The 21,077-nt window shown below is 34.6% G+C and overlaps 1 protein-coding gene across 3 annotated transcripts in view; it reads right to left on the minus strand.

The window, feature by feature from the left end:
* LOC136039321 (golgin subfamily B member 1-like) overlaps nt 1-21,077 on the minus strand; it is a 283,865-nt gene that overhangs the window by 206,190 nt on the left and 56,598 nt on the right. For all 3 annotated transcript variants that reach the window (XM_065722941.1, XM_065722942.1, XM_065722940.1), the window contains exon 4: nt 16,397-16,531. In XM_065722941.1, the coding sequence (XP_065579013.1) occupies nt 16,397-16,531 (135 nt within the window). The remainder of the gene's footprint in view (nt 1-16,396; nt 16,532-21,077) is intronic.

Consider the following 21,077-nt stretch of genomic DNA (forward strand, 5'->3'; position numbering starts at 1 on the left):
AGGTTAATCATAATGAAATATACCTAAATATGATGAAAATATAGTACTTTAGTAAATATAGACTTTGTTACCAGCTGCATTGCAACCTCTATTCCTAACATGAGGGGTCTTGATCGCAGAGGATCCAACCACGGGTCTTACAGCCTTTAGGTCTTTTGATCATCACGACATAATAAGTGTAGAATTTCTTAGTTTCTCACCACAGAGGGGAAGGGAGGAGGTCAAACGTAGTGTAGGCTTTGTGTAACAACTTCTCAAAACAGGTAGGAAGCTATTATTAAACATCCAATTTTAAAAATATTGGAAACCTTCTATAAGGATCACTAAGTTTGAGTGAAGAATCCATACGCCAAACATGATGAATTCCTGATTTGGATGCCGTTTATTGTAATTCGAAACGTATAGACAGTGAGTAAAGGGTGGTGACATACACCCACTGAGAGTATGAATGACGGTCTAGCCTCTTGGTGCCTTAGAATCGATCAGAGCCAATAGCCCCGCGATTATTTGTAGCAGCTTCTATTCGTTTAAAGATTAATTTGATTTTTTGTCCGTTTTAGGTTTCATTTATCCGTTCCTAGTAATGTGTGTTATTTTAATTTTTACATTACAATTCTTTTTGTTTGTGTTCGTTTTAGGCTTTATTTGTTCATTCATAGTAATTTCGGTTAGTTTTTAGTTTAACTGATTATATTACTTTATTTCTAATAGTTTCGGGTTTTGATATTAGCCTACTCTTTTTACTTTTCTTTGACAATTTTTGAAATTCATTTTTTGTAGTAGATTAAATGCACATATTCATGAAATTAACTAGGCCACCTTCTCGGCTTTCTACCTGGGGTCTATCATTGCAGGCATAGTTTGAGATTGAAAGTTAAAATATTTATTTCTAAGATTGAAATGTACATAAATTATGTTTCTAAACACAAAACCAACAGTCGTATTATCAGGAACAAGGGCTGAAGGCTATGCGAAAGTAACAAACGTATATAGGCGATAAAAACAAAGCTCTTACAAAAACTAGAGTAGGAACTAAAAAAGTATTTTTGTGACTTCTTTTCCTAGTCCCCAAACAGAAAAATCGGGCTATTTATAAATCCAGTAGATACAAAAAGAAAAGCAGAATATCCACCAGTCAAGGGGGGGGGATGAGAAAGATGATAAAACCTTCAGAGCTAACAGGAACATCATGGAAGAAAGTTAAGTGTGAAACTTGAGCTGGCTGGAAGAGGAGTGTGTACAGCTGTTGACCTCAGGCAGCTTATTGGCAGCTCATTAGCCATGAGTTGCCAGTTGTACAGATTATGAAGACGTTAAGAGGTTTCGACAGAAAGGGAAGGGGACAAATAGCAACACATATTGCATATTGTATTTTATCGATTTCAAATAGCACTCCTAAACAGTCGGTTACTATGGGCTGTGGTTTACCCTTTACTAAGTCATCGCTATTGCTGCAAACATGAAAACCAAGTGTATGTGTATGTATACTTATATTGAACTAACGGTTAAACTATTCAAACTTGAAATTTAAATTTTGAACCGAAGAGGGGTTCACCCCCCTCCCCTCGAACTGTATGTGCAACTTGTATAAACATAACAAAATTGCAAATAAACGAATTTTTGATGTGTGTTTTAGGTTTCGTGCACCCCCCCCGATCAAAATTCTGGAGAGGGCCTTGGTATTGCTCTGGTATAGGCTATTGAACACCCTGGAAAATAAACAGGAAAATACATTCAGGTAGTCGACTTGGATGACGTTATGATTCTTGCATTCAAAAAGGAATTTACATTGGAATTCTGTTGAGTTTACTTCTTGTCAGTCTAAGTTCAAAATTGTAGAAACTGCAAAATATTTTTACCGTTTTGAAACAGTTCTCGGTAACGAGCTGTAGTAAGGAGCGACCCGGATCAATAGTAACCGAAAATCGAAAAACGGAATTTTGGAACCAGTAGATACATCAAAAGAATTGGATTTCTATACTAATTTTAAATATACAAGTTTCATCAAGTTTAGACCTACCCATCAAAGTCTAAGAACCAGAGAAAATGTCCCTTATTTTCAAAAAAAGGAGGAACCATGCCCTAAAAGTCATAGAACATAGAGGTTTCAAGCTCCTCTCTGCAAAAATGTGGAATTTTTTTTTATTTTTCGCCAGAAGAAAGATCACGGATGTGTGTTTTTGTTTTATTCCATATACGAAAGAGGCTGTCCCCTCCTCAATGCCCCACTCTTTAAGCTAAAGTTTTTGATTGTTTTATAAAGTAGAGATGTGAGAAGGAGTCAAACTTTAACCTAAAGAGCGGGGCATTGAGGAGGGGACAGCCCCTTTCATTTACGTAATAATTTCTGTTCGTTTTAAGTTTTAATGTTGCTCCTTACTTTCAGTAAAAAAAAACTTGCTTTTTATATTTAATTTCTGAACGTTTTTGAATTAATGCAGGTTTTGATTTTGGCTCACCGTACATGAATTATTAAAAACGAAGTTTGAATATTAATTTTACTTTTTTTGGCTAAATGGCTTTCTCAAAGGTTTGATCGGACGATTTTGAGAAAAAAGAGGCGGGAGAGGGGGCCTAGTTGCCCTCCAATTTTTTAGTTACTTAAAAAGGCCACTAGAACTTTTAATTTTATTTACGGACGTTTTATTAGTAATAAATATACGCAACTTAACAAGGTATTTAGGAGGGGAAGAACACCTCATATACGTAATAATTTCTGTTCGTTTTAAGTTATAATTTTGCTCCTTACTTTCAGTAGAAAGTTATAATAGATAAGTTATAATGTTGCTCCTTACTTCTCATTGTTTTTTAAATAATGATGGAAAATTCAGTGCCTCCCTTCCTGGAAATTCTCTTCCCCCGTGATAAATTCCTACATAAGTTCCATAGGAATTTATTGTACAAAAACGTTCTTTTCATGTTAATTAGAGACCAAAATTGTTTAGTCCCCTCTCACCCCACCAACACTAAACTTAGATTTCTGTTGCATTCAACCTCTCTCTTCTCCGACAATACACGGAAGTTACGACTTCTTCCTCAAGCCGCTCCCAAGATGTTCCTTACAGGCTCGTTCGAAGACCTGGATACAAATAGTGTCGTTCGATTTACCTCCCACGCCCACAAGTAAAAATTAAATCCACTCAACCCTCCTACACTAACTTAAAGGTTCAACTCCAAGAGTTACAAATAATTAAGAAAACTGATCCGCATTTGATTCACTCAGATACGCGAATCTAAATATAACGTGCTTAAAATATCACTAGGCAGAAACATAAAATTTTTTGCTCTATTTCAGGGCCCACAAACCTAACAAAATGTGTGATTTCTTGGCCCCGAAAATGATCTTTGGAAGTTTCGAGGTAGTCGGACACCTAAGATCAAGCACTCCCTCTCTGTTTTTTCATTATGAAGTTTATTTGTAGAAAATGGGAGGCTTGCAGATTCTAAAACCCTTGTAACAGGGGGTGTGGGGGGTCGTGTCGTCACTGCGGACTTTTTTTTAGCCTTTCAACTATTTTGAACGAAATGGCTATATCAAAGTTTTGCCTTAACATCCTGAGGGGCAGGAAGGACGTGCTGCAGAAAAGAACTTGGACGGGGTCCTGGTTGTCCTCCAGCCATCTTCAGCTCTACGGAGCAACAAAATTTCCAAGCAAATCAGGTCCCTTCGAAGTCTCTACGACCGTGGCTTTCATACAAAGTGGTAAGGAGAATAATGTGCATGGAAGCCACTTCACTATTCACGGCCCGACTCATTTGTTAGGAATAGAACTCACTTAAAAACGTCTTGAGAGCCATATCAGTTTGGAGAAAATAAATTCAACCAATCGATAGTACTTGCTCATTGTAAGGGAGAGAAATACAAATACAATTTTCGAAAATATTTCATAAAACACCTTTTGAAGTGCTACAGCCACCTGTAGGTCCAATCACATCATTCTTGATTCAAATCTTACTTCAGCGCTTCTAGACCTCAGGTGTAGAATAAGTAACTTAATGCCTAACCCCTGGCATATTCCTTAAATGACAAGAACTTCCAAAAGCAATTGAAAGCTTCCCTAAATTACTTCGAAAGTTTGATAATTTCAAAAATGTTCAATAAGTCACCTAAATATAGCAATTAACATGAGAGGGTATAATGAGGCAATGGGCCTTAGTGGCTAGAGCCTCGACTTAGTTTGGTGACTCCGCCCATAATAATAATAATAATAACAAAGTATAAGAACTTACTGTTAATCAAACAAATTAATAAATTATTTACAGTTAGTGGGATAATTGAATCCAATAATTGACTTAAACAATAAGTTAATGAATACAATATTCTATTAATAATAATTAAATTACAAACGAACATTGAAAAAAATAATAGCAGACCCATTTCAAAACACTTATGAAAACCAAGGGGCTAGGGCAGCCTTAGTTGAAGAAGTATGATCCAGGGACAAATTGGTCAGAGAATTGTGGCGTTTCTCCCCCTTTGTAAGCCTTTTGAGTCAAAATATATTGAATTTTGTAACAGATTTAGTGCGCAAAAGAAAGTGAAAGTTGTTTAAGACCCTTTTATGGGTGTACCAATCAAAAGAAAAAAAAAACTTGCCGAACAAGACTAAGAATATCAAAATTCATTTTTGATCTTCAAAAGAATTCAGCACACAAATGAAAGTAAGTACTTTTTACCTAGGGGTTAAGAACTCTCCTTAACTATAGTTTACCTTTTCGTTTCCTGTATTTCATTTTTTATGAAAAATATGCAAATAGGAATTGAAAAGATTTTAGCAATAAAGTTGCTTCCTTAATTTAATGTCACATATTCAAACTCATTGTTGAACAAATTACTTAATTTTGTTTCCTTTAGCAACTTAATTCATTGTCCCAATAAAAATTTCATTGTCTAGCTAGAATAATGAATACTTTTTTTTAATTCATCTAGTTGATATTTTGAGTATATTTATGTTTTTATCTTAAAGATTATATATATAGTAACATATGTAACTCAGTGTAAGAAAAAAAAAATAATAATAAAAACGACGGATCAAGAGGTTTTGCGAGTTCAGGGTGCTAGAAAAGGTTTGAAAATTATTGTTAAAAAGACTAAGTCGCTAAGATTAGGAATACAGTGAAGATCAAAAGGTGATGCTGTGTAACAAAAAGATTAATCAGGTGGACAGCTTTATTACCTTGATAGTATTATTAGTAAAGACGGTGGGAGCAGTAAAGATATTAAAAGTAGAATAGCCAAGGCTCAGGGTATTTTTCCCAGTTGAAACAAGTTTGGAAGAGTAGAACGATAAGTATGCAAACCAAGATTATAATATTGGAGGCTACAGTGATGAAAGTGGTCTAGTATGCTTCGGAAGCATGTACACTCCAAAAGGCAGATGAAGATTTGTTGTATCCGACTGACTGACTGACTGACTTGACTGACTGACGACTGACTGACGACTGACGACTGACGACTACCCGACTGATTGAACGTATTTCAAACAGTAGGCTGTAGGAAAATTGTGGTTCAATCCAGCTTTCTAGTACTATTAGTTGAGATGGCTAGAGCAATTCTGTAGATGAAGGAGGGCAGATTGCCGAAAATTGTCCTTTTTGGTCGACCGTCTAGGGCTAAACGGAAAGTAGGTCGTCCGCGACTGGGGTGAAAGGACATCATAAAGAAGGATTTAAGGAAAAAGAGAATCCCCTGGAAGGGTGTAAAAAGGGAGGCTATGGAAATATTGGGATGGAGGAGGAGTGTGCGTAGCTGTGTTGGCCTTGGGTGGCTTGGTGTTGCGGTGAGTTGTTGTTAGTAGCAGTAGTAGTATTTACAAAAGAATATTTTGATAGGAAAACCGACAAGCGTAATTGTTTGATGGTAGTTCACTTTAAGTCGTTAATTTTTCTTTGGCTTCTTCTGGATGTTTTTACAGCAAAGTGGTAAAAGATGGGCAGACGTTCATTTCATATTTAGGACTTTGATTTCATTTTACTATCTAACAAAACTATTCATAGCAATGAAAGACAAGTAAAGAATGACCCCGTCTTTATTAACCAAAATCAATAACAAAAAAGTTTGACAATAACATACAGCGGTTGAATAAGCTTTTTATGGTAATTCCAAACATGAAGTTTAAAAAAACAAACATTAAGTTTAAAGTTATTCATCACAAGTTATTTGACGTAACACCATTTGGCTAATTAGTTAAAGGTTAAAAACCATACCCCCCCCGCTCTAGTAGTGCAATCTTGATAAAAACTAACCTCTACCTCTAACCTCTTGCCACCTGCGGTAACAAGGATCCATGAAGTGTTCCATGAAGCAAGACAGTGTTCCATGATCAGATTGGGATCAAACCCACTCAAAGTACAACACAAGTTATAGCTGTTGATGCCTAACAAATGTAAATAAGATCCAATAGACATTTCTTGTATGTGTGGATGACGTGAGTGTGGCATTTCTTTCTCAGAGGTGATTGAGAATGGAGCCCCGATAAATTAACCGTAGTTCTTGCGTAGTTTTTGACAAATGATGAAGTCAGCCTAGTAATTAGACTAAAGAAAATATACATTGACAAACCCTACTATAATTCCTGCCTCTACCCACAGTTAGGACCGACAGCAGACCATAAAAAGGCACAATTAGGAGCCTGGTCATTCTTTCCACCAATTTTGGTTGTGATTCACCGATCCTTTCTGGTATATGTTCTTATAGAGAGAATTTAAAGCCCCCCCCCCAAAGTTTTTCTTTCTCTACAGAAAGGCTCAACCGACTACCTGGATTTTGAAAGGGATTAAATAAAAAAAAACAAGTTTTTTTTTAAATGAAAGTAAGGAGCAACATTAAAACTTAAAACGAACAGAAATTACCCCGTATATGAAAGGGGCTTTTCCTCCTCAACGGCTCGCTCTTTATACTAAAGTTTGACTCTTTCTCTTAACTCTATTTTTAAAACAGTAAGAAACTTTAGCGTAAAGAGCGGGCCGTTGAGGAGGAAAAGCCCCTTTCATATACGGATTAATTTCTGTTCGTTTTAAGTTTTAATATTGCTCCTTACTTTCATTTACAAAAACTTGTTTTTTTTTATTTAATTTCTGGACGTTTTTAGATTAATGCATGTTTTGATCTTGGCTCTCCGCATATAAATAATTAAAACGAAATTTGCATATTAATTAATTGTAATTAATCGGAAGATTTTGAGAAAAAGGAGCGAGGGAGGAGGCCTATTTGCCCTCCAATTTTTGATTACTTAAAAAAGCAACTAGAACTTTTAATTTTTTACAAACGTTTTCATTGGTAAAAAATATACGTAACTTACGAATTAATTTACGTAACGAACTTCTATATTCGTATGTTTTTATTGCGTGTATGAGGGGGTTCAACCCTCGTCGATACCTCACTCTTTACCCTAAAGCTTAATTTTTGTACCAATTGCTTAAGAATGACCTCTGAATCACAAAGGTCGTAGAATAAATAGTTGAAATTACTAAAAATACTTTAGTGTAAAGAGTGAGGTATAACGAGGAGGTAAACCCCTCATATGCGTAATAATTTTGGTTCGTTTTAAGTTTTAATGCTGCTCCTTACTTTCAGTAGAAAAAACTTTTCACATTTATTTTTTCATTGTTTTCTTCAAATAATGCTAGAAAACCCTGCGCCCCCTTCATTGAAATTCTCTTACCCCATCACAAGTTTCTCCATGGAAATATCCTCCCACGTAACCCCCCCCCCCCTCAAATATCCCCCCCTAAAAATCCCCCTGAAAACGTCTGTACACTTCCCAGTAACCATTACTATATGTAAACACAGGTCAAAGTTTGTAACTTGCAGTCCCTCCCACGGGGACTGCGGGGGAGTAAGTCGTCCCTAAAGACATAGTTATTAGGTTTTTCAACTATGGTGAATAAAATGGCTATATCAGAATCTTGATCCGGTGACTTTTGGGAAAAAATGAGCGTGGGAGGGGGCCTAGGTGCCCTCCAATTTTTTGGTCACTTAAAAAGGGCATTAGAACTTTTAATTTCCGCTAAAGTGAGCCCTCTCGCGACATTCTAGGACCACTCAGTCGATACAGTCACCCCTGGGGAAAAAAACAAAAACAAAAAAAAAACAAACAAAAAAACAAATTAACGCGCATCCGTGATCTGTCTTCTGGCAAAAAATGCGAAATTCCACATTTTTGTAGATAGGAGCTTGAAACTTGCACAATAAGGTTCTCTAATACGCTGAATCTGATGGTGTTATTTTCATTAAGATTGTATGACTTTTAGGGGTGTTTCCCCCTATTTTCTGAAACGAGGCAAATTTTCTCAGGCTCGTAACTTTTGATGGGTATAACTGATCTTGATAAAACTTATATATTTAAAATCAGCATTAAAATGCGATTCTTTTGATGTAACTATTGGTATCAAAAGCTCCTTACTACAGTTCAATACCACGAACTGTTTGATGACTAAGGCCTGAACTGATAGTTCTGTCTTTGTATGTTTGAGATCCATCAATCAGCTTTTGCAGGAGCCTTGATGAATAGGATTCAGGGTAAATCATTCTTAGGAGAATATCTTCTTAGGGACAAATCATGAGGCACTGCACCTCCAAGATTTTTCGGGCACCCTCTTATTTCTTTTTTTTTTAAACTCGTCAATTTCGTCAATTAGTGGCACCCTTTTTGCATTGGGCCTCCCTTCCGAAAGTAAAATAGTTCAAAATAGGATGAAACCTTTTTATTGACAGTGAATAGATATAAAATTATTTAACTGGATATTTCGAACACATATACAGTGTTCATCATCAGCAGTGTTCATCATTTAGGCAGTTTTAAAGGAACGAAGTTATCTGCCCCCTTCCAAGATTTTGTTCTAGATCACCTTTACCCCTTCCCCCAATGTAAAGATAAGACTAGTCCCATACCCCTAAAAAGCAAAATAATCTTGTTAAGACCGCATCATTGTTAAATCAAGACATTAAGTGAAAACAGAGTTTATTTTTCCAAAATTGATGGAACCTGATAACAAATCCATTGCTAATATTAAAATATAGACGTCCAAAATCGAAAAACCTGTCTAGTTTATAATTTTGATCATCTTAAACCTTAACCTACGCAAGGAATTCAATCTGTATTATTAAAACCAAATAGAAAAAAAGAGGCATGTCCTGTGCTCCCGTGTTAAAAAGTGTGCTTTAATTCCATTGGTTGGAGGGGGCAGTAGACTGTGCCCAAGAACTATCAACTCGTTCGTGCTCAGGTTATACACTTTGCACCTCCTTTTTTGTTAGTTTATTCTACTGTCTCAGAAATTCATTATTGATCAGAGTATATTCCTCTACTTCCCCTAATGATAGGCCTTATTGTAATCTAAGAAACTGGCACAACTGGTGTAATTAGACGATACATATCTTTAGCCAACAATTTCCCTAAGCGTAGATACCTTAGCAGGGCCGTAACCTCGATTTGTTCGGTGGGGGGATTAAAAAAATTTAAATCGCATCAAAAATAAGTGTTATGCATCTTTATTATTTTTGACGAGCCGGACAGCAATTTCAGGGAGAGGGTTCAAAACCCTCTAACCATCCCTGAATACAGCCTTGTATTTTAGGATACGATGGAATGAAGAGAGAGAGACGGATGTAAGCACTACTGTTTTTTACGCGAGGAAATTCAAGTTCGAAGCTGATTTAGTCACTCTATTGAACTTACAAATATACATAACTATAACCAGGATTTTCATTCGAGAGGTGGGATATTTTTCAATTATGGATAAAACACTGGTAAGTTTTGTTTCAACTTAATTTTAAACAAGGACGTGTTCTTTTTTACATTTTGGGGAGAGTAACCGAGCATTATTATACCGTAAATATACCACCGTAGCGGTTTAAATAGAGATATTAGGGAAGTTTCTATAAAACCAATTTACACCAATTTAGTACAAAGAGAATAAACTATTACTCTTTCTCATTTTAAACCAAAATCAATTTGCCGTAATAACCAAAAGCAGGTCAGTAGACAAGCTGCATTATCGCTAGGGACAAATTTCTTGCCATATTTTATTCTCGAATAACCTTTCATTTGTTTTGGCTTTTATTTTTAGTACTTCCTTTATCTTTCTAGAGTTCACTTCAATCTGTTAGTATTTTTGCCAATGTTTTTGTAAAGGTTTTTAGCACTGAGGACGGCTTGGCAGAGGTCTTTGCTGAAATACCTGCTTTGTCTTTTCGCTACTTTTTTTCATAACTGATTGAAAATCCCCCTGGTTTCTTCGTTTCTAAATTATTTTTATCTTTTATTTTATATTAAATATTATTATACCTATTAAAGGTATGATATAGGTTTAAATTAGGGGATTTTGAGAAGGAAACATATGAAGAAAATAATTCTTACTTCGTAATATGCAGAATAATTGTAGCTAATACATTTTGCATGCAACTCTGCAATACTTGACCCCAACCCCCTTAATGTGCAAACATATAGCCCAGATTATATATTTCAATGCTTTCCGCCATCCATCACTCCTGTTTTTCTGGTTCTTGTTTCGTCACATTTGATTCATTTTACAGGTTGCAATAAGAGAGACGCATTGGGAGAATACATGGGAAATATCTATTTTTAGTTATATATTTACAAGGTAGGGGTGAGGGTAGAGTTTAGTGGAGCTGCGTGCAGAATGTTTAGCTACAGTTATTCTGCATGTAATGAAGCAAGAATTGTTTTCTTAGCATGTTTTCTTCTCAATAGCTCCTAATCTAGATCTATACCGAGTTTTCATTAAAAGTTGTTACAGACCTATACAGAAGAACAGTTGTGTTTCTGCCGTCTTAATCAAAAATTATTAGTAAAAATTTGTATTAACAATTGTGTTTATGTGAGCCTAAAATGAAATTGTTAATAATAACTTTTAGTGATTTTTCTTTAATTACTTGGAACTGATGTTGGAGAAAATTGCTGATGGATTTCAACCACAAAAATTTAAAAGCAAAATTCAAAAGTGCAAAAGCAAAGCAAGGAAATTTTGTCATTTAAGAGTTGTCTGGAGATTATTTACGTCCACAGAAATAATTGTAAGAATTAACATTCTGTTGAACTGTATGCTATTTGTTTTGTTTCACCTTTACTTGGTTCCTGGCTAGAAAAACTGTTTTAAATCATGAATATGAGAAAACGCAGAATAATTAAAAAAGAAGATAATTCACAGCCAGCGAAAAAAGGAAAATGCAGATATTCTGGCCGAGACCTTTACTAAGCCATCCTTAGTGCAAACAATAAAAAAGCAGATAAAAGTCCAAAAAACGGAATAAAAAAATAATCTGAACTTTCCCGTATATATTTTTCGTGATATGCTTGACCAGTATGGTTTCAGAGCTTATTTGTCAGTGTTAAACCTGGTTCCCACTGCTGCAATTTCGTGCACAATCCTGCGGCATGCGAGAAATGACACACATCGTGCGACAAACGACACAAAACCATCCGTTTTGCTGCAATGTCGGATGCGTTGAATAATTTTAACTCACACGACAAATCGCATGCGGTGTTCTGATTAAAAAAAAAAAATCATAACCAAAGTGATGGAGCGGATTGAACAGCTAATTTGTGAACCTCCATCCGATTCTGTCGTACGTCTGTTTCGCCAGAAAAAAATCGTGTCGGGATTGACGCAGCAGCGGGAACCAGGGGTTAAATCTTTATTGAAGTCTTTATCTTCTTCTTTTTCTTGTTTGGAATATAAAGAAGACACTTTTGCATAATCTCATCAGATAGACGTTTCCAAAAATTGTAAATAATCGTTTTTTGTATTTAGAAATTCTGTCCCAAGAGCAGACAGAAAGCTGTTAGAAACAATTAGGCCATTAGAATCAGTCTACAGCCTATAGTCGGCTTTAACAAAATTCACGGTTTTTTTTTAGAAATTAGTTGTATAATTGACAACCAAAGTGTCCAGAGCGTGGCCTAAAATTTGAAATCAAACACTATCTAAACAGATATTTAAGTCTCAATTATCTTTAACAAAATTGAAAAAAAAATAAAAAAAAACTAATAAATCCATCTTCTCGACAAAATATTATTGTTGCAGGGCCTGTTTCATAGCTTCTCTTTATATTTTCAATCTATTGATTTAATCTCAAAGAAAGGCAATTTTCATTTTTCTGATAAATAATGCAAATTAATAAGCTTGAAAATGTATTAAAGCACTCAATTACTTAATTATAAGGTCAAAAGCATTGTTAAATTCAAGTTTGTGAAAAATCTGTTGTCCCTGTTTTAAAACATAACTTGTTTTAAAACAGTACCAAGGCGATATTTTGGCATCGAATTACTTTCCTTGAAATGAAACCTTTTCTGTTGAATTTTTTTCTTTTTTTAAAAATTTATTTAAGGGGGAAAATTCTTTAGACTCTAGTGAGTTTGTCACTCCTCCGGTACTATTTAGAGGTTTTATAAGTAATAGATTCACTTGAAGGCTATGGAGTCTCAGAAACCTCAACACTGTTGTGAGAATTTGAAAATTTGTGCATAGATTGGCGTAGCAATTGCCATCTATAACGACAAATTTACGCTTGTGAACAACATTTATAATTGTGTATTTAAGCAATAGATTGTTTAAAGCACGTCGGTAGGTAATGCAACTGACATTTTAATGAATTTGATAAAACATCTAACACCTTGCAGAATAGCATTCAATTAAACAAGCTTGACAAATATACCTACTAAAAACTTGTATATTAATCAGGACCATCCAAGAAATGGTGGATGCAAGGGTTTACGTACTAGCTGATTCAGCAAAAGAATGTGAGGGTCTATGAAGATGACAGAAAGTCTAGAAAAATATGGAAAGGAACTTTTGTTGATGAACTACTGGACTAATCCTGTTTTCCGTGTGCACGTGATTCTAACCTCAATCAACCTCCCATTATTCTTTTAGATCTCGTTGCTAATCCTAGTCTTATTATATGCACTATAGGCGATTTCTGCTTAACTTCTCCTCGTTTTGTGTTTTTTTTTCGGTATCAGTGGCATTTTATTTTAATATCATAGTAATTGTAAGTGATTTCCACACCTCACACCAATATTAGACTCTGTTATAAGTAAGTATCTGCAAACACAGGTCCCAAGAGAGAGAAGGGGAGACCATATTTCCATAAATATATAAGAATACAAATACTGACATTTCTGATAAATTTTTTTTCTTGCAATGCCATCTTCTATAACTATTTTCACACGAGTCCAGTGCAGGTTTCATTGGTTAAAAAAAAGAAGCTTTAATGAGAGAAAATAAACCATTTTTTTTTGTTATCTTACATAGCAGCACCATAAGACACAAAAATAATTGCGGAAAATTGGAAATTATTTCGTATGATTTCCATAGCAACAAACCTTTTCTTTAAATCTGAATTAATACAATCTTACATTACAACTCGAAAAAAATGGTTGGTTGAATGCAAAAATTTTAAATCAAAATTTTCTACGGTCCTCCATTTGAGCTATACAACGGGTTTAACGTGAACCAAATGTTAATACGGAAAGCCATAATTTTTTCTTTTTGTTCTACGTCTTCTTTTACAACATCAGCAAACAGTTTGTAGCAACATCACTTACTGTAGATAGTAAGTACCACAGGAGCTTTGTTTTTAGTGACTTTAAATAATAATAATAATACTCATTTCCTATTTATATACAATTTTCCAATTTGTTTAAACATATTTATACTATCTTTGAAACATTAGAAAACATCCATGTAGAGCTTTCAGTAATCTACATAAATTTGGTTTTTTTTTTCGAGAAGTAAGGTCACAGATTCACGTTTATTTGTTATATTTTTATTTTTTCAGGAAAGAACTGTCTGGGGCAATTTCTACGGGCAAGGGGGAATCTTATACGGGAGTAATTTTCCATATAGTAGGGGATTGTCCGGCTTGATTTGAAAGTAATCAGAAATTAAATCTATTTTTTCCAACTGAAAGTAAGGAGCAACATTAAAACTAAAAATCACCAGAAATTATTTCATATATGAGGGGGCTGTCCCCTTCTGAATCCCTAAATTTTTACACTTACGTTTTAATTTTGTCCCAATTATTTAAGAACGACTCCTGAAGCGCAAAGGGCGTTTAATTGGCATAAGAGGCTTTTTCGAAGCAGTAAAAAACAATAGCGTAACGAGCAAGGGATGGAGGGTTGGGAAGTGCCGCAGAAGTGGAATAATTTCTACACGTTTTAAGTTTTAATGTTGCTCCTTACTTTCATTGGAAAAAACTTGTACTTTTAATTATTTAGTTTAACAATTCAACTCAATAAGAAATGCAAGAGCGAATACTGACATTTTCGTGTGGGTATCATGTGAAGCTTCAATGGGTTCAAAGAGAACCAATTTTTTTTTTTTTTTTTTTTTTTTTTTTTTTTTTTTTTTTTTTTTTTTTTAAAGAAAAAAATATCATTGTTTTTTCTACATCATGATAAATGAACGGAAAATTTTGTATTCAGTTCTACGTGAATATTCTATGGATTCAATGAGGGCTAATAGGAAAAAGGAAAGCAAATTTACAATCTGTTTATAATTTATAATTTAGAATGGTTAGGAAATAAAAATTTTACATATATAACTTTTAAATTTCCCCTTGGGTCAATAGAAACTGAGTTTTAAGGGGGGAAAGAAACATTTTTCTTCATTGTTTTTTGCTTCACCATGCGTCTTACATTACATTTCCAAAAAGATTTCGGAATAAAAGTAAAAAATTTAAAGCAATTTCAGTTCGAATTTTCACTGGGTTCAATGGAACCCAAATTTAAATAGAAAAAGAAATAACATATTCATTATTTTATGTTTTCAAAAATATATAACAACGCGATAAATATTACGCTTCAACACCATAAAAAGACAACTTTATATTGCACGTACAAACTGGAAATACGTATTTCTTTAGGGCCTCAGGCGAATATCCATTGTATTCGTTCCGAGCCAGTGACAAAATCAAACCATTTTTCTATTGTTTTTCTTTGACAGTGCCATCTTCAAATATAATAGCATAAAATCCGCCAGACTGAAATCAGAAATACAGACTTCGTATGTGTTCATAGTAAATATTTCATATGCTGCGCGGGCTTTTTTTTTACATAGTGAGAGCCTAACTTAGTGAGGAAACATACTCTCTTTTAGTGAGAGAAAAAACATATCAGTTTTTATTTTTGGATTTTTCGTTTTTGTTCCAATACAGTATTCAAAGTGTTTTCAAAGTCTTCAAAATTTTGGCTCAAACATAATCAAAGAGAAGGATGAGCCATTTTTCCATTATTTTCAAAAAGGCATTTTTCAATTAAGACATCATGTAACACACCTAAGTGGACTAAATAATTGAAAATAAGATTTCATAGGGGTCCCAAGGGAAATTCCCTTTAATTCAATGAGAAGCACACTCCAATAGGAAGAAGAAAAAATGTTTCTACAAAGAATCACAACAGAGGGGACTTAAAGAAATTCGTTTCAAGAAGTTCCATTGCCATCTAGCATCTAATTATGAAAGAAGATAATGATATTACACTGTAATATTGCATTGATATGGCTAAGAAGTGTTTACTTGTGATGAGATAAAAGTGTCTTCAAAAATTTAAGGATTTCCAGAATTCAAACATCAGGATTCAATTTCCATACTTATTTATCTTATTTGTCACAAGAAGTACTAAGACAGTTGTTTTTATGTTCGAATTGTGAATAATTAAGTTTATAATCTACATGGGTGCCCATAAGCTGAATTTTAGGGGGACTTAACTATTCTAATTGGCACTTCCAATGCTGTGTAATAGAAATCTCACAACAAAAATATAAAAATAAGACAGCGTAATTCAGCCAGGGGTGGGAAGCTAGCACCACCCTCTGCCCCTCCTCCCTTATGAGTGCCTATGATAATCTATTCTTTATTGATTGTGCATTTACTGTTGATTTTTTTTTTTCGGCAAAACCAACTGTTATTAATATTAAGAAAGCAGAAATCACTTAGAATGTGCAATCAGCTACGAAAGCATATAATATATATATATATATATATATAAGAATATAAGCATACAAAGCATAAAATATAACATATATATAAATACTTTTATAACACTTAAGGTCTAAACTAAGTCAAAAAGAAATATTTTTGCATTCTTGGTGTGTTCAAAATAAACTATTACTGCGCTTTATGGATGAATTTCAGTTACTTTTGGTGACTTTCGGGTGTTCTAGAACTATGAAATTAACTCTATAGTAATAGCCCAAAGCTCTTGGATCAGGGACTTCATGTACACAGCCTGCGCCAACATGCAGGACACCAATACGTCATAGAGTAGGTATTTGATGGTAATCTTGTGGGAGTTGGACAGAATTCCTCTAGAGACTCTGAGAGTTAAATATAGAACACACCCTTTAAGAGTAAATAAGATCTGGTTACCTCTTTTTCATCATTTGCTGTATCTTCTAACAACGCTTGCAACATGTTTTTAAAATGTTCACACATCGACTTTTCAGCCTGAAGGGAGGTTTCAAGATCACGCAAGACTTCGACTTCTGGAACTGGAACCTGGTTCTAGAATAGCAATAAATTAAATTAAAGTCTATAGAAATAGATTTGGCGAAATTTCTTCTTTCAAAATATCCAAAACTTATATAAAGCCTTGAAAGCTGAAATTCTATATACCCGAGCAACTTCACAGTTCTACCACATCTTTAACAAAAAACACAATTCTTTATGCTCAACCACTGTCTTGTTACTCAACCTAATTTAGCGTTTCATTTCTCAGCGAAGAAATGTGAGAGCAGGTAACATCCAGGTAAAGCGTCTCCTTTTGAGCTTCAACCTTATCCAAATTCATAACCAGACTGAAACTTTTGCGCGACCCTTCTCCCACAAATTTTTAACCTCAGTCACCAAAAATTATTATCTGAATCTCAAGAAATTCACCAGCCTAGCTATTGAAAATGAATCACAGCCTCAAGGCTGCAATCACGAGGAGGGCGGTTTCAGGGTGAGGGGGACTTGTGAAAATGCAACAAATTGCATACAGAAAAAAATTTCATGAGTTTCTAAAAGTTTTTGTAAACCCCCCTCCCCCCGGCACACACATAAAAAAACATCCCTCTAACAAAAATCCTGGATACGTGCCCTGCACATCTTTATGTAAAAAAAAAAGAAAAAAGAAACCAGTTCCTTTTCATCTAAAAATGGCGAATTCAACAATATTTCTGTTATGTGGATGACACTGTTGTCTAGGTTTTATAGTGAACTCTTGCATTACTTTTATGATTAGGTAACATCATGAACTCGGAATTACATCATCTTGCAATTTTGGAATCCCAAAAAAGACTAATTTTTGCCAAAATGACATATTGTCAACGTTTTAGCAAAAGGTTGCATTTCTTCTTTATTCTCTTTTAGTTTTGCGCCTGGCAATAGGAGTAGAGCTGTACCAAAATTAGATTTGAAAGCAATATGACACTATTAGAGCGAACATAGTGTTAATTTGGAGCCAAGTAAGAAGGCCTCAGGTGCTGATAGTCTGGTAAATGGGCTTCTTAAATATGGAGGCTCTGAGGTTAGAAATAAGTTACTGAAGAGAATCAATGTAATTTAAAAAAAGGGGAAGTATCTAACTATTTTAGGAAAACCCTAATCAAACCACTATATAAGAAATATGATAAGAGTGGATGTGGTAGTTACCGATGCATTAGTCTGGTTTGTGTAAGTAGCAAATTACTTAGTAATATGATACTTTTTAGACTGAGAGAAGCTATAGACAAAGTTATAAAAAGAACAGTGCGGTTTTAGAAAGGGCAGAGGATGCGTCGGTCAAATTTTCGTTAGTTTTCATTAGAAGAGCTATAATGTAGGTCTTATCCTTATATGGTATATCAGACAAATGCATTAAAGTGATTAATGATATGCACGAGAATAGCGCTGCTGAGGTTAAGGTAGGAAATGAGGTTAGTAGCTGATTTTGTATTATATCAGGAGTTAAGCAGCGTTGTGTTCTATACCCCTTTATATGGATCATTTTGATGGAATTTGTCTTAAAGAGCACAGGGATGGTAATGGAAGACCACAGAATTAAGTGGGGAGGAAAAACTCTCCTAGACTTAGATTATGCTGACGATTTAAGCATCCTAGATGAAAGTTTGAGTAAAATGAATAAAATTTTATAGGTTTTACGAGTTCAGGGTGCTAGAATGAGTTTGAAAATTAATGTTAAGAAGACTAACTTGCTAAGGCTAAGAATAAGTGAAGATTCAGGTTCAGGTTCATTTTAATAATAAAATAAATTACAAAATGTCCAGAGCCCGGCTGAGAAGACAAATTCATAATGCACGGGATGGAAAAAAACTTCTTTAAATAAATACAACATCCATACTTCACTACATGCAATTCAAACAAGTGTAATTAAACATATTCCCTCGTCAATTGCCCGGTCAACACCCGTTGACGCGTCCAGCGAAATAAACATAGAAATAAATAAAAGATACCAAGAACCCTGGAGATGCCTAGGTCCAGTATCATAAAAAACCATATAAAATGGGAACAAACTTAACATCCCAAAGGCGACCCCCACCAACCAACAACAAGTCACTTATTGAAAATTTTTTTATCTATAAATCAACATAAATTTAAGTTTTCGTTTAGCTGTTTTAATTGATTTTGAAGAATCCAATTTAGACGTATAAATATTCCAATACCGAATTACCGAGTTTCGAAGGGAAAATTTCGATCTTTCATTTATTATTCTTGGCTGATATAACTTATTGAAATTTCTAGTTAGATGTCCGTGGTCAATACTTTTAAGTGGGAAAAGGTTCGAGGAACGAAAAAACGAGGGAAGCAAACCACGGTCATACTTCAGTTTGAAGAAGATAGATTCAACCGTCACAAAATGTCTTAAAGGAAGAATATTAAGGAAGCAATACAGAAAAATCAGCTGACGACTTCGCTGGATATAATTTAGGGGAAGGCAAGTAGCTCTTAAGGACCCGCAAAGCTTTGTTCTGTTGTCTCTGAAGTGGCATAATATGAGAACTAAATGTGTTAAGGTAAACAAGTGATGAAAACATTAAATGAGAATGAATAAGTGCATAATAAAGTGATCTCATTGCTTCAAAGGGAAGGGATGACTTGAGTATTCGCATTAAACCTATATGCAAGTTTCAAACAGCTCACATCTTTCCCTGGGACAGTACACGCAGTGTCATCCGCAAATTGCAAATTTAAACCAAATATTCTCATTGAATTATTCAGGTAGTTCACATAAATTAAGAAAAGTAGGGGACCAGGTATTGACCCTTGCGGGACACCAGCAGTATTAGATTGACGAGTTATTTTAGATGAAACATCACCTCCATCAACATACTGAGAACGGTCCTTAATATAAGATGTTATTAGGGATTTTGCTGGCCCTCTTATACTGTAATGATCCAATTTATGTATTAAAATATCATGAGATATTGAATCAAACGCTTTTTTAATGTCAAGAAAAATGGAAGCTGGAATTTCTCCACGGTCAAGAATATCATGGACATACTGTGTTAGTAATAGGACCGCATGATCGGTAGAGTGACATTTGCGAAATCCGAACGGAAGGTGATTTATCATTTCAAAGTGATCTAAAAAACGCACTATTCTTTTACACAGACAACGTTCAATTACTTTGGAAAAAGCCGACAGGAGCGATATAGGCCTATAATTTGATGGGTTTGTTTTCTCTCCTCCTTTGTAAAGACCCAATATTCTTGAGTCTTTTAACGACGAAGGAAACGTCCCATTTTTAAATGCCAGGTTTATTATATGACATAAAATGTGCGAAATTTGGGGGAGTATTTCTTTCAACAGAAATGTCGATGATCTATCAATACCCTCAGAATGACCATTTTTCAAAAGAGTAACTACATTCTTTAATTCTTGTTCAGAAACCGGTGTTAAAAATATTGACTTATCATGTGATGGCGGAAGGAAATTTCTAAAGTCATTTTTATTTTGACTACTTGACCCGGATGAGGCAGCAGACACAGCAGTTTTTTCCCCTATTTTAGCAAAATGTTGGTCTAGGGCATCTGCTATTTTCTTCTTATCATTAAGAGGTACTTGATTTTCAGGCATGCACATTTCATCTGGAAAACTTTGGTCCTTCCTTTTACTAAGGCATTCGTTAATTAGAAACCAAGTCTCTTTCGGAGAGAAACGAAATTTCTCAAACTCTCGTTCATAATAATTCCTTTTTTCCAAACGAAGAATTTTTGACAATTGACTTTTATACCTTTTAAATTCAGAAATATTTTCATCAGATGGACAGTTAAGTTGCCTCCTGAATAACTGATTTTTAAACTTTATAGATCGTAGCATGCCTTCGGTTATCCACGGCTTATTAGGAGATTGATAACGTCTCAGACCAATCTTTTTCACCGGGCATGTTTCATCTAATATTTCCTTAAACTGCTTTAATAGTAAATCCATGACGTGGTTCACATCCTCAGATTCGAAAGGTCCATTATCATTCATAATACTTAATCTTTCTTTTAATAGTCGTAGCGTATTTTTATTGAGTAACCGTGACTTTTTGGAAAAAAAATTTTCATTCGGTTTAAGCTCACTTTTTAATTCAGAAAACAACATGAAATGATCCGAAGAGTCCATCAACACTATCCTTATTAGATTAGTCTCGAAATTCGTCATAATATTGTCAATCAGTGATGCCGACGTTGCAGTTACTCTTGTAGTTATGCTACAAAGTGGTAATAAACAATCTTTCCTTATATAAGTCATCAAAATCTGTTATTTTTCGCGAATGAATATCATTATGTACATAACACCCGATTCCTCCTTTATTTTTTGATACTCATGATTTTTCAAAAAAATTATAACCCTGAATTTGGACTGAAGAAGAAAGATTATCACTAAGAAATGTTTCACATACCCCAATCAACAAAATATCATGACTGGGAAGAAACGCCGATAGAAAATCCATTTTACTCATAAGACCACGACAATTCCAGAATATTGACCGAAATGAACCTGGAGTAGCTACATGATCTATATCATTATTGTTAATATATTTATTTTTTGGGAGAGCCGCCACAGATTCGTCCATATT

Source organism: Artemia franciscana, chromosome 19 (genome assembly GCF_032884065.1).
Source record: "Artemia franciscana chromosome 19, ASM3288406v1, whole genome shotgun sequence".
Taxonomy (NCBI): Eukaryota; Metazoa; Arthropoda; class Branchiopoda; order Anostraca; family Artemiidae; genus Artemia; species Artemia franciscana.